The 14,625-nt window shown below is 46.6% G+C and overlaps 1 protein-coding gene across 6 annotated transcripts in view; it reads right to left on the bottom strand.

Moving 5' to 3' along the window:
• Positions 1–14,625, bottom strand: part of scai (suppressor of cancer cell invasion) — a 274,289-nt gene that overhangs the window by 205,106 nt on the left and 54,558 nt on the right. For all 6 annotated transcript variants that reach the window (XR_009651884.1, XM_060912894.1, XM_060912895.1 and 3 more), the window contains one exon: positions 10,917–11,028. Coding sequence is in view for 5 of the 6 variants with exons in the window: in XM_060912894.1 (XP_060768877.1) it covers positions 10,917–11,023 (107 nt within the window). In the remaining variant the exon portion in view is untranslated. The remainder of the gene's footprint in view (positions 1–10,916; positions 11,029–14,625) is intronic.

Consider the following 14,625-nt stretch of genomic DNA (forward strand, 5'->3'; position numbering starts at 1 on the left):
AATTTTTCTCTTAGGATTGGCCATGTACCCAAATCCTTTAAACTTGCAGTTATCAACCCCCTGTTTAAAAACAATGACTTTGATCCCTGTCAGCTGTCCAGTTATCGGCCAATATCAAACCTCCCCTTTATCTCCAAGTTCCTAGAAAAAGCTGTCGCACAGCAGTTATGCTCATATTTACATAGGAACAGAGGTGGAAAAGCCCGGGTGCAGAAAGTAAAAACCCTGCCGCATTTTTGCTCCAGCCAATTCAATGAACCAGCTGATCCTAATTACCACATTCCCTAAGCCAGGTTGATGAGCTAATTGGTGAAATCACCTGTGTTGAGAGCACAGGCAGAAGGAAAACCTAAGCAGGACTTGTACTTTGTCAATCCAGTTTTTCCACCTCTGCATAGGAATAACATCCATGAAATGTATCAGTCAGGATTTAGACCTCATCATAGCACTGAGACAGCACTGGTTAAAGTAGTAAATGACCTACTGTTGGCGTCTGATCAGGGCTGTGTCTCGCTGCTTTGTGTTGCTTGACCTTAGTGCAGCATTTGATACCATTGATCATTCCATTCTTTTGGACAGACTAGAAAATGTTGTGGGAGTTAAGGGAACAGCCCTCTCTTGGCTCTGCTCTTCTTTAACTGATCGCTATCAGTATGTTGATGTAAATGGTGATTTTTCTAGACATACTGACGTAAAGTTTGGTGTTCTGTCTTAGGCCCACAGCTTTTTTCTTTGTGTGTGCTACCTCTGGGTGATATTATTTGTAAGCATATTAGTTTCTACTGTTATGCTGATGACACACAGTTGTATGTTTCTGCAAAACCAGATGTGAGACACCAGCTTAATAGAATTGAGGAATGTGTAAAGGACATTAGACACTGGATGCTTATTAAATTCCTTCTGCTTAACTCTGACAAGACAGAAGTACTTGTACTCCGACCACATGCAGCTAGAAGTAGGTTTTCTGATTACACAGTAACTCTGGATGGCCTTTCTGTTTCTTCATGTGCAGCAGTAAAAAAACCTCGGGGTGATACTGACTACGTTTACATGCACGTCCAAATCGAGCTGCTGTTGGTAATCGAGCAAAGGGTCCCAGCAGGGGTGCCAGAGAAATCCAATCCTACATGCACAAGTGAAATCGGGCTATTGTGCAAGGTGCATTGTGCACCCGAGCCACACGTGGCGCTACACGCCCCATCGTGTTGGTACACTTCCGGTTGTCGTCATGAAGAGCTATAGTGTTGCCAGATACTGCTGACGTTTTCCAGCCCAAAACATGTTCAAATCCGCTAAAATGCACTTAAAACCCCCAATCTGGCAACATTAGCAGTTCCGTGCTCAAGCTGTTCGGCTTGCTCTAACAGACTATGGCTACAAACTGTCCGGCGCAGACCACTGTTTTGTAAGACAACTTATTTTGCACAATAATATTTTTCTAAAGTCCATTTTTTGCTTACAAAAAATATTTTTTTTTTGCTTACAATTTAACTTATGTCTTAATAAACACACAAAAAGTTCAATTGTTTTTTGTTTTTATTGACATTCTTCAGATGTTGGACACACATATATATACACACACACAAATACAATGACTTGTTTATGTACACAATTCACAGCTATGCAACAGCTGTACAGATGTATTTGGTGATACAGTAAGTGAGCTACATTTTAACAGTGCAAACAATGCCACAAAAAGAAAAGATTCATGCCGTTGTCATGATTCGTTGTCATGCCGACCGAGGCTGTTGTGTTTCCCGCTTGTGGTCTCGTCACTCGTCACTTCCGGAAGTAGCTCGACAACTAGCTCGATAGGGTATACATGCACAAAGTAGCTCGGCAGAAATCGCATAAACTAGGTCGTGTAGCTCGATTCCGAGAAATCAAGTTCGGTTCAATTTCAGCCGAATTAAGGTGTATACATGGCATTTTGAACTTCGATTTCAGTCGAGCAACGGCAGAAATTCGATTCTCTCTATGTGCATGTAAACGTAGTGACTGACCCCAGTTTTTCATTTGAAACTCATGTCAACAACATTACTCGGATAGCTTTCTTTCATCTCAGAAATATTGGTAAGATAAGAAATTTAATGTCACTACACAACATAGAAAAACCAGTTCATGCTTTTGTTACCTCTAGGTTGGATTATTGTAATGCCTTACTGTCTGGATGTTCCAATAAGTGCATTAACAAGCTCCAGTTAGTTCAAAATGCAGCAGCAAGAGTCCTTACTAGAACTAGAAAATATGACCACATCACCCCCGTCTTATCCACACTGCATTGGCTCCCAATCAAATTTTGTATTGTTTATAAAATACTACTATTGACCTTTAACTCTACCCCTTAATGACGACCCCATGCATATCCCATAATGACGACATTTGACAACTCTGAATTTACCGCTACATACGTAGAGTGAAACAAGTTTTCTGATTGAAAGTTGCAGTAATCATTTATTGTACACCATTTGACATTAATTCTTCATGTAAAATGTGAAGATTGGTTTTCACACAGGTATTACTCACCTTTCAGACACTACCTGTGAGTTGGTGAATGTTAAAACATAACTTTGAGTGATTTTTGTATTCTGTGTCATGCCCTCTTTTCAAAAATGTATGATATGATTGTTTCAACAAAACGAAGGAGAAACTGATATGAACAAAACCTTGTGTTTAGACTTTTTTTCTTGTAAATATGTTAGAAGGGTGAACAGTATATTCATATACAAGGGTGGCTGTAGCAACTGCTTTAAGGGGTAAAGAGTTAAAGCACTGAATGGTCTCGCGCCACAGTACCTGAACAAACTTCTGGTCCTTTTTGACCCACCACGTCTACTTAGATCAAACGGTGCAGGCTATCTGCTGGTACCTCATATACTGAAGGCTACATCAGGGGGCAGAGTCTTTTCTTACAAAGCCCCACAGTTCCTTCCATAGTGTTCGGGAATCAGACACAGTCTCAGCGTTTAAGTCTTGGCTGAAAACATATCTGTTTAGTCAAGCCTTTTGTTAATGGTGTTTATGAGGTAAAGGAGTAGATCTGGAGGGTCCTCAGACAGTGTGTTTTGGTAAACCGGGATGTATGGATGCTGTCAGTACCCCACTCACTTGCTCACTCAAGTTTGTTGACGGTGTCGTGGCTGGCTGCTTTATGTCTCGGGGCACCCTCATGCCTGTATTACCTTCTGGCTCTCCCCTTTTAGTTATGCTGTCATAGTTAGTTTTGCCAGTGTCCCTGCTTGCACTCAGTGCAAAATATATACTGTTCCTACTCATCAGGTGACATTGGGCATACCTAATAACCTGTGTTTTCTCTCTCTCTCTTTTTCTGCCCCCCATCCCACTCTGTCTGTCCCTCCGAGTTACATGCCAATCCTGAGATCGAGATGCTGACCTCTTCTGCTCCTCGGACCTGCCTGATCCATCCTGATGCTCTATGTCTGGCTGGAGTCTCATCACATTGCTCCTGTGGAGGATGTGATGGGACTCCATATGGACAGTTGAAAGTCACACTTGGAAGATGCTCTGGACACAGAGTCATGCTTTTATGGCTGAGGACTATAGTTAACTTGCTAACTTTCAGACTGCAGTTGTTATGAACAGTTTTGCACTCAAGTTTCCATCAATGAAGAGTTATAACATCAACGAAACAGACTTCACGTTAAAACTGTTAAAAATGTTAGTCACTTTGTCTTATCACCCAAATGAGGATGGGTTCCCTTTTAAAGGATATGGGACATGGATTTTTTTCTGGGCATAATTATGTATAAAGGACATAAGAAATGCCATCTAAATCACTGCAGGGCATCAAAAATGTGAAAATCATCACATTATTCAAGTTTTTTTATACATCAGCATAAAACAATGATTCGTTAATGAGCTAGGTGGTCACGTGACCTGTGACGTAACAAAAACTTTCCAAGGAGCCAGCGCTTGGGAATCTAATGTAAACAGGTTACCGAAATGGACACCATCGACAGTGATATTCCCGATGTTTCACAGAGATGTGAAGTTAGACCCTATCAATTCGAACCGATAGCTGGAAATTCACATGAACATAGATCTTGTCTTTACTCTGACGGGTCAGATGATTCTGAGAGTGAGAGTTCATTCAATCCCCATGAAACTGAAAGCGGTCGGCTCGATAACACTTCCTGGTAAATTAAAAACAATTCTGCTCAAAGGCTAATGATCTGTTGAAAGAAGTATTATTTTTGTATCTGTGGCAGCGGGGGCGTGGTCTAGCATCGGTCTGTGACAGGAGGGCGGAGTCGGGGAATTTAAGTGGCAGAATCACGACACCTGTTGCTAATTGATGTTTGTGTGTCTTCCCAGTGACCGCGCCCTTCTTAAGGAGAGAGAGTGAGAGCAGAGGGACTCTCTCCACAACCAGACAGCTGATGTGTGTGCGTGTGTCTGCGTGTGTGTGTGCAGCTGAAAAGCTGAATAAAGAGAGTTTTTGTGAACTCAGTTCTGTCCTGCCGTCCTTCTGTGCTCCACCCATTTACACGAACTGCCACAGTGGTGCCGAAACCCGGGAATGAGCACAGAAGACAACAGCCCCATGGAGTCCTCCACCTTCGCCGACCTGATCCACGCCCTCGCCACGGCCCAACAGAGCCAGCACCAGGTGCTACTCGCCCTCCAAAAGGAGCAAGAACAACGGTTCGAGGCCCTGGTGCTGGCGCAACAGGAAGATCATCGGACGTTCCAGCACCTCCTCGCGTCGGCGGGGTCCACCAACTCCACCGCCGCGGGCCCTTCCCCCCTCACCCTCATGAAGATGGGCCCGCAGGACGACCCCGAGGCATTCTTCACGCTCTTTGAGCAGGTAGCAGAGACCTCGGGGTGGCCGGTGGAACAGCGCGCGGCGCGCCTTCTCCCCCTGCTAACGGGAGAGGCGCAGCTGGCCGCACTACAGCTCCCCGCCGACCGCTGGCTGGCCTACGCAGACCTTCGCCGGGCCGTCCTCCAGCAGGTGGGACGCACCCCGGAGCAACAACATCAGCGTTTCTGCGCTCTGCGCTTGGAGGAAGTCGGCCGGCCGTTCGCGTTTGGCCAGCAACTCCAGGACGCCTGCTGGCAGTGGCTGAGGGACGACAGCTGCGATGCCGAGGGACTCATCGACCAGGTGGTACTGGAACAGTTCATCGCGTGTCTACCAGCGGGAACCACAGAGTGGGTCCAGTGCCACCGCCCGGCGTCGCTGGATCAGGCAATCGAGCTGGCGGAGGATCATCTGGCGGCTGTCCCGACGGCAGGACAGCAGACGACCTCTTCTCTCCTCTCTCTCTCTCTCCTCCTCCTGTGTCTTCTCCTCGCCCCATTCCCCCACCGCGGAGACGGGGGCCGGCGCCACCTCAGCTGGCCCGCCGCACCCGCGGTGCCCTTCCGTGTCTGTCTCTCCCCCCCCTCAGATGAGTGAGCCCCAGAGCACTAGTGCAGAGAGGAAGCCCGGGCCGGTTTGCTGGCGCTGCGGGGAACCGGGCCACCTCCAACAGCAGTGCTCGATAATGGAGGTGGGCACGGTGGTTCGGATCCCCAACGCACCAGGAGCCGCCCTCGATCGGGCCGGAGCGTATCGCATACCGGTGAGTATCCAAGGGGCTACATATCAGGCATTGGTGGATTCGGGCTGTAATCAGACCTCAATCCACCAAAACCTGGTGCAAGACGAGGCATTGGGGGGAGCACAATTGGTGAAGGTGTTATGTGTGCACGGGGATGTTCACAACTACCCTTTAGTGTCGGTCCACATTATTTTCAGAGGGGAAAAATTTATAGTGAAGGCGGCGGTTAATCCTCACCTTACCCACTCTTTAATTTTGGGGACTGATTGGACGGGATTTCGGGGTTTAATGACACACTTAGTCAAGAGTGGGTCCTGCCATTTGACAGGGGGAGGTCCCGGTGTCGCTTTGGCGGGAGCAGCTGTCACAGAGCCGTCTGCGTCATCTCCGCGCCAGAGTGAGGAGCCGCCGGCTCCTCCTCTCTCTCTTGGGGAATCCCTCGCGGATTTCCCGTTAGAGCAATCGCGAGACGAGACTCTGCTGCATGCTTTTGACCAAGTGAGAGTAATCGATGGTCAAACGCTCCAGCCGAACGCCACCCCGTCCTTCCCCTACTTCGCGATTATGAAGGATAGATTATACCGAGTGACGCAGGACACTCAAACTAAAGAGCGAGTCACGCAGCTTTTAATTCTGAAGAGCCGCCGGGAATTGGTATTCCAGGCGGCTCACTTTAATCCCATGTCTGGACACTTAGGGCAGGATAAAACACTAGCCCGAATAATGGCCCGATTCTACTGGCCGGGGATTCGCGGCAATGTCCGTAGGTGGTGTACAGCATGCCGCGAATGCCAGTTAGTAAATCCAGCGGCCATTCCAAAAGCGCCCTCTACCGTTAATCGAGACCCCGTTCGAAAGAATTGGGATGGATCTCGTCGGCCCATTAGATCGGTCAACACGAGGGTACCGCTTTATATTAGTTCTGGTGGACTATGCAACGCGATACCCGGAAGCAGTGCCTCTTCGCAATATCTCAGCACGCAGTATTGCGGAGGCGCTCTTCCGCGTCATCTCCCGAGATGGAATCCCGAAAGAGATTTTGACTGATCAAGGCACCTCGTTTATGTCACGAACACTGAATGAACTGTATGGGTTATTAGGTATTAAGCCGATCCGCACCAGCGTTTATCACCCACAAACGGACGGCTTAGTGGAACGGTTTAATCGCACCCTTAAAAATATAATTAAGAAATTCGTAAGTGAGGACGCACATAACTGGGATAAATGACTCGAACCCTTGCTCTTTGCGGTGCGAGAGGTCCCCCAAGCCTCCACGGGGTTCTCCCTGTTTGAATTATTATATGGGCGTAAGCCGCGCGGCATTTTAGACGTGCTGCGAGAAAATTGGGAGGAGGGACCTTCACCAAGCAGAAATGAAATTCAATACGTTATTGACCTGCGTGCAAAACTCCACACACTCGCACAACTAACCCAGGAGAATTTGTGGCAGGCCCAAGAACGGCAAACCCGCCTGTACGACAAGGGTACGCGCCTTAGAGAGTTTGCACCGGGAGAGAAAGTACTCGTACTGTTGCCCACATCGAGCTCTAAATTAGTTGCCAAGTGGCAAGGGCCCTTTGAGGTCACACGGCGAGTCGGGGACGTCGACTATGAGGTGAAGCGAACGGACAGGGGTGGGGCGCTACAGATTTACCACCTCAACCTACTCAAACTCTGGAACGAGGAGGTCCCCGTGGCGTTGGTGTCGGTGGTTCCGGAGAAGGCGGAGCTGGGGCCGGAGGTTCAAAAAGGAACATTAGCATCATGTCCCTCTCCGGTCCCCTGAGGAGACCACCTCTCCCCGACCCAACTCGCGGAGGTTGCCCAGTTGCAGACCGAGTTTTCGGACGTGTTCTCACCCCTGCCCGGCCGCACTAACCTCATAGAGCACCACATTGAGACGCCCCCGGGGGTGGTAGTGCGTAGCCACGCTTACAGGTTACCCGAACACAAGAAAAAGGTGGTTCGGGAAGAACTCGAGGCCATGCTCGAAATGGGCATCGTCGAGGAGTCCCACAGTGACTGGAGCAGCCCGGTGGTCTTGGTACCCAAGGCCGACGGATCGGTCCGGTTCTGTGTGGACTATAGAAAAGTCAACGCGGTGTCTAAATTCGATGCGTACCCAATGCCTCATATTGATGAGTTGCTCGATCGGCTAGGCACGGCTCATTTTTACTCGACACTGGATTTAACAAAGGGTTATTGGCAGATCCCCTTGACTCCATTATCCCGGGAAAAAACGGCCTTTTCCACACCGTTCGGCTTACACCAATTTGTCACACTTCCTTTTGGGCTGTTTGGGGCGCCTGCTACGTTTCAGCGGCTGATGGACAGGGTCCTCCGCCCCCACGCCACCTACTTAGATGATATTATTTATAGTAATGACTTGCCGCGGCACCTACAACACCTGAGGGCCATCCTTAGGTCGCTGAGGCGGGCGGGTCTCACGGCCAACCCGAAGAAGTGTGCGATTGGGCGGGTGGAAGTACGGTATCTGGGCTTCCACTTGGGCAACGGGCAGGTGCATCCCCAAATTAACAAGACTGCAGCGATTGCGGCCTGCCCGAGGCCCAAGACCAAAAAGGGGGTGAGACAGTTCCTGGGGCTGGCTGGCTATTATCGTAGGTTTATACCTAATTATTCGGACGTCACCAGCCCGCTGACTGATCTGACTAAAAAGGGGGCACCAGATCCGGTCCAGTGGACGGAGCAATGCCAGCGGGCTTTTTCTAAGGTTAAGGCTGCACTGTGTGGGGGGCCACTTTTACACTCCCCTGACTTTTCTCTCCCCTTTATGTTGCAGACGGATGCGTCGGACAGAGGGCTGGGGGCCGTTTTGTCCCAGCAGGTGGAGGGGTAGGATCGCCCGGTCTTGTACATTAGCTGCAAGCTGTCGGTGCATGAGGGGCGCTACAGTACCATCGAGAAGGAGTGCCTGGCGATCAAGTGGGCGGTCCTCGCCCTCCGGTACTACCTGCTGGGACGCCCTTTCACCCTCTGTTCGGACCACGCGCCCCTCCAGTGGCTCCACCGCATGAAGGATGCCAATGCGCGGATCACCCGTTGGTATCTGGCACTCCAACCCTTTAACTTCAAGGTGATCCACAGGCCGGGGGCGCAGATGGTCGTGGCGGACTTCCTCTCCCGTCAAGGGGGGGGGGGGGGGGGGGGAGTTGGCTGCGAGCCGGACGGCTGCCCAGCCTGAGTCGGGCGGTGGGGGTATGTGGCAGCGGGGGCGTGGTCTAGCATCGGTCTGTGACAGGAGGGCGGAGTCGGGGAAGTTAAGTGGCAGAATCACGACACCTGTTGTTAATTGATGTGTTTGTGTGTCTTCCCAGTGACCGCGCCCTTCTTAAGGAGAGAGAGAGCAGAGGGACACTCTCCACAACCAGACAGCTGATGTGTGCGTGTCTACGCGTGTGTGTGCAGCTGAAAAGCTGAATAAAGAGAGTTTTTGTGAACTCAGTTCTGTCCTGCCGTCCTTCTGTGCTCCACCCATTTACACGAACTGCCACAGTATCATACATTGAAAGTTCATCATAGATCTAGCTAAAGTCCGTTGCAAGCTATTTTTTTTTGCTGATATTTTTCGAGATTGATTGAGATACAATGCTTCCAGAGTCCGAGATGAAAACATTCAAAATGGCGAAACGAGTCAGAATTATGATGATCAATAATTGATACACCCAAAATTATAATACTAATCCTTACCTCGGCTTTCAGACGCTTAGCGAATGCACCTCGTGGTGGCCGTAGCACTTCTGGTTTCACTCCGCCGTCTTGTTCCTGAATTGGGACGTTGGGAACGGCTCCATCTTTAAGTAGCCTCTTAAATTTGGCTTGGCAATTAATTTCGTTCAGTACCTGAGTATTAAAGTTGAAAGAATCCTCTGTGAAATGGTCCGAACACAGTTTGTGGGAAACAGTAGGTGCAAAGTTTTTTCTATGGCAGTAGTGAGCCCACACTTTCCTCAGCTTCGGGTCCTTGGGGAATGCAAAAAAACTTACTCCAGGGCATTTCCCATTGGAATTATTGCAACCATAAGCAGCACAATACACCATGATGTCCAATGTATGATGTCCAATGTACTTTAAAGACTATAAAAACAATTTTCTTGTCATCCACTTCTCCATTCATCTACCCGCTTGTGCTGTGCCCGAAAGTTTTTGTGACGTATGATCACGTGAGGCGGCACGGTGGTGTAGTGGTTAGCGCTGTCGCCTCACAGCAAGAAGGTCCTGGGTTCGAGCCCCGGGGCCGGCGAGGGCCTTTCTGTGCGGAGTTTGCATGTTCTCCCCGTGTCCGCATGGGTTTCCTCCGGGTGCTCCGGTTTCCCCCACAGTCCAAAGACATGCAGGTTAGGTTAACTGGTGACTCTAAATTGACCATAGGTGTGAATGTGAGTGTGAATGGTTGTCTGTGCCTATGTGTCAGCCCTGTGATGACCTGGCGACTTGTCCAGGGTGTACCCCGCCTTTCGCCCGTAGTCAGCTGGGATAGGCTCCAGCTTGCCTGCGACCCTGTAGAAGGATAAAGCGGCTAGAGATAATGAGATGAGATGATCACGTGACGGCGGCTCTTCCGGTTGTATAAAATGCATATCGGAAATCGAGCAGAAATGCCATATAATCATCACGAATATAACGATTTTGTATTTGTTGATGCAATTAATTCATATTTTTAATGGAAAGAAACTGATAGAGCGTGCATTTATGTTTCATGTCCCATATCCTTTAAGTTTGATTCCTCTCGAGGTTTCTTCCTCTTGTCGTCTGAGGGAGTCTTTCCTTGCCACTGTCACCACAGACTTGCTCATTGGGGATAGATTAGGGATAAAATTAGCTCACATTTAAAGTCATTAAAATTCTATAAAGCTGCTTTGCGACAATGTCTATTGTTAAAAGCGCTATAAAAATAAGCTTGACTTGAAAGATGCTATGAAGTTTGGTCTAAAACTATTTAAAGGTAAGGTTGTGATTTATCAATTGCAAAAAAGTATTTTGTGTGACTCAGCATAGATAAATGACAAGTCTGCACGTGCATTTATTACATTTGCATGCCACGCTTGATGTTTGAAATAAATAATTTTTACTACAATTTATATTGGTTTTTAAATAATCACCTGTGTATTTATATTAAAACAATTCTCTGCCTCAGGCTCAGTGAATATCAGTGAATAATAACCAACTTTGTCTCGGTAATTATTCACTGATATTCACTTCATCTTCAGCAAATAACTTCAATATTCAAGTCATTCAGTGTTTTTCCTTTCAAATTTTTGAATGTTCATTCAGAAGGACAAAAGTACTTACAGGAGAGAAATAAAAGTACCCCATCATACAAACCTGAGGCCGTTGAAGAGCTGCTTGGACTTGTCCAGCAGATAGCAGAAGTCTGTCACGGTTTTCCTCTCACCAAGTGGGATGTCATCATCAGCTCCCACACCAGTCATGACAACTGTGATATTATAAAGGAGAGAAACTCCATTTCAGAGGAAATCATCCCTGCCGACTGCCAAAGGATGCAGGCATACGAGTAACTGCAGTCTACAGAACTGTTTTCAAAAGCAGCAAAGTAATTATAAAGACATGTAGGCACAATGTAGACTGCAGACTCTAGAGAGAAAGAAGGCAAACAAGGTGAAGGCTGATAAGCAAAGCTTATTTGCTTGCTGGACATACGGTGGTGGGTTCTGTGTGCGTGCGCGCGCATGTGTGACTTCAGCTTGCTGCTGGAGATGCTTAATTGTTTCAAAATGCTTTGGCCTGGAGGTGTGATGTGTGTAAACAGATAATGTCTACTTGTTTTGTATGAAGGAAGCAAAACCACTGCAGCAACAGTGCTCAAAAAGTAACAAAAAATGTGTGAAAATGTTTGCAATTTCGAGATTAGAAATACATGTTTCAAGTTTTTACTTTCTGCAATAATAGATGGCCATCACATTACTATAACAATGGAGATTGTTTACTAGTATCTATGTTAATACTGCGTATGCGCTACCTTGCTGAGTTAGATTCACACTTTATAAAAAAGTGAAGTTTGTTGATTCACGCATTTTGTTGCCAGTAAAAATCACATGGTTAGAGAAAATTTCTGATTAGATTTTTAGAATTAGAAGCCTTTGTCTCACATACATTGCAGCACATTGAAATTCCCTCTCTGCATTTAACTCATCTGAAGCAGTGAACGAAAGAACACACACACACACAAGAACACAGAGCTGTGAACGAACACACACACACACACACACACACACACACACACAACACAGCAGTGTGCAGCTATGCTCCAGCACCCAGGGATTTTTTTTTTTTAGAATCCAAAGCCTTTATTTGATGGCTCTATGTTACAAAGGGAAACGGTGTCCAAGTGAGCCAGTTACGTGACAAGCGGATCTCCGTTTTCACCGCAAATGGCTGGGCCCAGCGAAGCACATCTTTAGCAAGATCATGTCAAGGTCTGTTCCTGCTGTGACTTTTAAAATGGATAAATTATCAAATTTTATTTTTAATTTAAACGTGTGGGGGGCAAGTCAGGGCACTTGCCGTGATAGGTAAACAGCATTTGTTTTTTCTTTGGCTTTAAGGGCCTGGTCCTGGCATGGGAGGGACTTTGACTTTTTTGGCAAAGTAATTACCAAATATAACTCTTGTTTCTGCTACTCTCTTTTATTATGTTTTAAATGACTGGGGCAAGCCGCTAATCTTTGCATTTGTACAAATATTTTCAAACAAATAAATTACACTCAATGTCTGTCTATTTTAATGAGCTACACAAGTCAGTGAACTTTAACCTCAGCGATGACTTACCATCAACCAATTGGAAAGCATAAAATGTTTTCACATCCAGGCATCTACCAAACTACTGTCAAGCTGTTATGAACAGGTCAAATCAGCTGATGAGCATATTTGAATTTCATCTTTCCAAAAGTTACACACATTCATAGTATTTTGTCCAACTATCAGAAACGAGTGTTTATATTTTATAAAATGCAGGCATACTGTTGAAATATATTGAATATGACTGGAAAAACCTGATGCAGTATGGGGCAATGTTGACAACATTCTCTTTGGATCTTCAAATTTCGGATAGACGTTCACCTAAATTAGCACATAAGACTTTACTGTCATGCCAGCGCTGAAAAGAAGCACTGGCAGGACTTCCGGGTTCCGAGAGTGACTTACTTCCTTTATTTCATAAATATAAAAGTGAATTAAGCATTACTATAAAAAACAGTTTGCCTTGTTTTATAAGAGTGAGTGTCTGGTGTGACAAGTGGGTCCATTTCAGGATTACAAACTTTCTGGTATGACGAACTGTTTGGACATCCCCCAAAGAGTTTGTTATAGCGGGGTTGCAGTGTATAAACAATATCCAGAAACACCGCCACCTTCTTTGGGCCCAAGCTCAATTACAATGAACTAATACATCTGAACCACATGATGCACAGTAGCTATGATGGTCACACTGATATGAAAAATACCAAAGTGCGATAAAGTTCCAGATCTGCTCCTGCTGTGAACCAATGGAGCACAGCAACATTATGTGCATGCACAGTCAGAGCAAGCAGTAACTGTCATGAGTCGGTACAGCATGCGACGCTGTCAAAATTGGGACCAGTTTTACACTCGTTTTTGTGACATGTACATTTGTGATCAGCAACGGAGACCCCTGAAATGCTTCAGCAAGCCTGTGGCAATGAAGCAATGAGCCACTATGATGTTCTGCCCCTCTCAACACATGAAAGCCACTCAGAACACCTCACCCAGATCACTGCTTCATTGCTGTAGGCTTACTGAGACATTTCCAGAGCTTCCATTGCCAATTCCCCAAGTCTGATACAGAATTTGATGTTTGCTCTCTGGTCCATTGTAAAATTCCAAATGCTCAAGTGCACTGTCATGACTTTTTACATTTGGAAAATGAGGAACTGGAGATCGGTGTGACAAGTCAAGGTGCACTTCACTCTAATTTTCACTTTTCAGTGAATTACGGAAAACACGCACATGCGTATTGGAGAACTCGGCTTTCTCTCTCATTACTGGCCATCTGAAAGAGACGCACATTAATAGACAGCCACAAATTAGACACAGATGTAATGTCACATGTTCAACCTGAATCCTTGCTGTTCACAGCGCATGCTTAACCACCCCCTTCCTGCCACATGTATATTGTCAAAAAACAAGTGTAACACAGGTCCTGAGACTGACCATGCAAAGTCACTTGGCAGACTGATTCACAAGAATGACTGGCAATGGTAACATATTAGCATAAAGATGGCGGTCGGATTGCTCCAACTCTTTATTCTTCTTTCTGCCCTAAAAGACAGCTATGAACTTGAAGTTGCAAATATCAATAACACCTCGAATCAGCCAGGTTTCAAGAGAAAGTTTTTCTGTCGTACAACTCCCTCCAGCCCGAATCAAGTGGCAAGTTTCAATCCATGTGAAATTCGACTCGCTTGCATCCACCCCAATCCCGGACCTGCTCGATGGAGCGACAGCCTTCGTGTGCTTTATTTGAACTCGAGAAGCTTAAAAGCTATAGTGGACTCTGATAGCGACGGCGAGAGCAAAATCTGCAAAATTACTCTCCTGCAGCAACTTGTCTACGGTGGGGATTTGGATGGTATTGCACTAACTGAAACATGGCTTAATGATTCTGTAGTCAACGGTGAAATTCTACCTGGCTATGATATCTTTTGCCAGGACAGGATTAATCGTGGCGGGGGGTGCTAGTGGCAATTAAAAACGATATTCAAGCCTGCAGATGTAAAGTTTTGGAGAGGGAATGTGTTTAGCTTGTTGTTGTTGAATTGAAAAAAGGCCATGACAAACCGGTGCTTTTCTATTGCTTTTACCACCCGGATACAGTGCCAGAATCGCTCGGCGAACTGAACAGCTCACTCCAGGAGAATAGCGAATCCACCTGCTTGATTCTCATAGGAGATTTCAATCTACCAGAGCTAGATTGAATGGGCGATCAATCAGCCCCGATGAATAAGAGATCAAGGAGGGATCACAATGTATTCTGCGAGTTAATGGGTGACAATTA

Source organism: Neoarius graeffei, chromosome 28 (assembly GCF_027579695.1).
Source record: "Neoarius graeffei isolate fNeoGra1 chromosome 28, fNeoGra1.pri, whole genome shotgun sequence".
In the NCBI taxonomy this organism is placed as follows: Eukaryota; Metazoa; Chordata; class Actinopteri; order Siluriformes; family Ariidae; genus Neoarius; species Neoarius graeffei.